Here is a 2,500-nt window from a genome sequence, read left to right as displayed (position 1 = left end):
TTGTTTGTCTCAGTGGGCTCCTCTCCGTCCTCCGTGTCGTCTCCGGATCTGAGGGACGGGTCGACAGATGCGAGTGTCCATCAGCCACCATCACGGATCAGTTTCCTTCCCATTTCTCCAACGAGACCTGCTGTCTGAACTTCACTGGATCTTCATTTCCACGAGTCTCATGGGCCGCATTAAGATCCACGCCCGACCTTCAGATCCTGGATTTGGCCTTTTGTAACGTCACACTGATCCATGACACGGCTGTGGGCTCTGCTCCGGCTTCTCTACGAGAGATTTATTTAAATCAGAATCAGCTGAGATTCCTTCCTCGAGATTTCCTCGTTGATGCCGTCGGTTTGGAGGTGCTGGATTTGGGGCAGAATTTTCTGGAGGAACTTCCTGTCCATTTCCTAAAGAATGCCGAAAATCTGCGAGTTCTGATTCTTAGCGGAAATCGTTTGAAATCACTTCCTGCGTCCGTCCTCAAACTTCCCCTCCAGCGGATGGATTTATTGGGAAATCCGTGGACATGTGCTTGCTCTTTCGTGGAGGATTTCCACTCTGCTAATCAGGGCAACTCCAGCAGGTTGCAGGGCATTGTGGGTAACCTGACATGTTCTTCCCCTGAAAGCCTTTCAGACAGGACAGTTTGGTCCGTCCACATTGATGACGTTTGTCGTCTTTCAGGTCTGAATGCTCTCTTCATCCTGCTTCCGCTCCTCCTCCTCGTTCTTCTGATGCTCTGCTGGTGCTGCGGGAGGAAAGAGGAGAAGAAAGACTTGCAGAAATCTGGGACAGTGCGTATGAAGAACGGAGATTTAAGCAACGGGAGCACAAAGGACAACATGTTGAAGAACCAGCTGATGTTCAGACCTTCCTCAGCTCTTCTGGGCAGCACGAGGGACATCTACGAGGAAGTGGAGGTCAAACTGGGGTCAGTGGACTCTCTGGGACCTCCACCTTCCACCTCATCTGGTAAAGAGGAGCACCGGGAACTGGACAGTAAGCAGGATTTAGAGACGGTGAGTGTGAGCGAGGTGATGAGGGACTCAGCGGATCGAGAGAAAGCCTACATGACTCAGTCCACTAAATACTACAGCCTGGTTCCGGGGCTGGAAATCGACGACTCGGACCATGGCGAGTACGAGAGCGTGGATCTGTCATGAAGTTCCGTCTTCACTACTGGACAATTCGTCTATGTCAATAACCTCGGGTGGACGGTGGTAATTATGGAAGTTTACAATATACTGAGAACTCTGAAGTGAGAACCTCGTACACAATCGAGTCCAAAAGACTTCCACTGTTAGGAACTGTTGGTGTAGATGAAGGACTCAGATGAAGGACTCAGATGTTAGTACGAGTACACTCAGAAAACTTGTGTGTTGAATCTGAATCGGAGTGAAATTGATTCTTATTGATTCGTTTGTTGTGTGGTTCGGTTTCACGCTGCACAATAAACAAACCTTTCATGATTAGACAGTGATGTAAATAACTCGTTTAAAACGTCTCTGTGTGACATCCAGAGTTAATTTTTTTACTTTTCGTTTGTTTTGTGCGTCCAAATCTCCAGAACACGTGACGTTTCTGCAGTTCTGTCCTTCTTACAGCCAGGAAAGTTGGGACTCGGACGATGGAGGGTTCTAGAGTGTGGGTTTGCCCTGACCACACTGTGTTTTGTTTTTAATGAGACGCTGGACAGGACATGTGAGACGTGAGGAATGTGGATTAAAGACGTTAACTAGCAGCTTCTTTGTGTTCCTGCTGCACAAACAGTCTACAGCACACACACACACACACACACACACACACACACACACACACACACACACACGGGGGGGGGGGGGGGGGGGGGGGGTAATTACGGAACCTGATACAGATCTCAGAGTTCACTACGGAACTATTCTCCATTAGAGGAAATTCATTTCAAACTCATTTCATTTCACATAATGACAACTGAGTAACAACAAATACCTCCATCATCATAACCTCCATCATCACCATCATCACCACCATCACCATCATAACCACCATCATCATCATCATCACCACCATCATCACCACCACCATCATCACCATCATCATCATCATCATCATCACCACCATCACCATAATCACCATCATCATCATCACCATCATCACCATCATCACCATCATCACCATCATCATCATCATCATCATCACCATAATCACCATCTTCATCACCACCACCATCACCATCTTCATCACCATCTTCATCATCATCATCATCATCATAACCTCCATCATCACCATCATCACCACCATCACCACCATCATCACCACCATAATCACCATCATCATCATCACCATCATCACCATCATCATCATCATCATCACCACCATCTTCACCATCTTCACATCATCATCATCACCATCATCACCATCTTCATCATCATCACCACCATCACCTCCATCATCATAACCTCCATCATCAACATCATCACCACCACCATCACCATCTTCATCATCATCATCACCATCTTCATCATCATCA

At 47.0% G+C, this 2,500-nt stretch overlaps 1 protein-coding gene across 1 annotated transcript in view; it reads left to right on the top strand.

The window, feature by feature from the left end:
- si:ch211-106k21.5 (leucine-rich repeat, immunoglobulin-like domain and transmembrane domain-containing protein 1) overlaps positions 1 to 1,732 on the top strand; it is a gene marked incomplete at its 5' end in the record, with an annotated part of 6,627 nt that extends 4,895 nt beyond the window's left edge. Inside the window, 1 exon segment of the mRNA XM_017491174.2 lies at positions 1 to 1,732. This exon segment is cut by the window's left edge and continues 3 nt beyond it. Within this exon segment, the coding sequence (XP_017346663.2) occupies positions 1 to 1,154 (1,154 nt within the window). The 3' untranslated portion in view covers positions 1,155 to 1,732.
- Between the last annotated feature and the right edge of the window lie 768 nt (positions 1,733 to 2,500).

Source organism: Ictalurus punctatus, chromosome 17, assembly GCF_001660625.3.
Source record: "Ictalurus punctatus breed USDA103 chromosome 17, Coco_2.0, whole genome shotgun sequence".
Lineage (NCBI taxonomy): Eukaryota > Metazoa > Chordata > Actinopteri > Siluriformes > Ictaluridae > Ictalurus > Ictalurus punctatus.
Note: the sequence above shows the minus strand (reverse complement) of the source record. Positions and strands in the feature narration are given on the sequence as shown.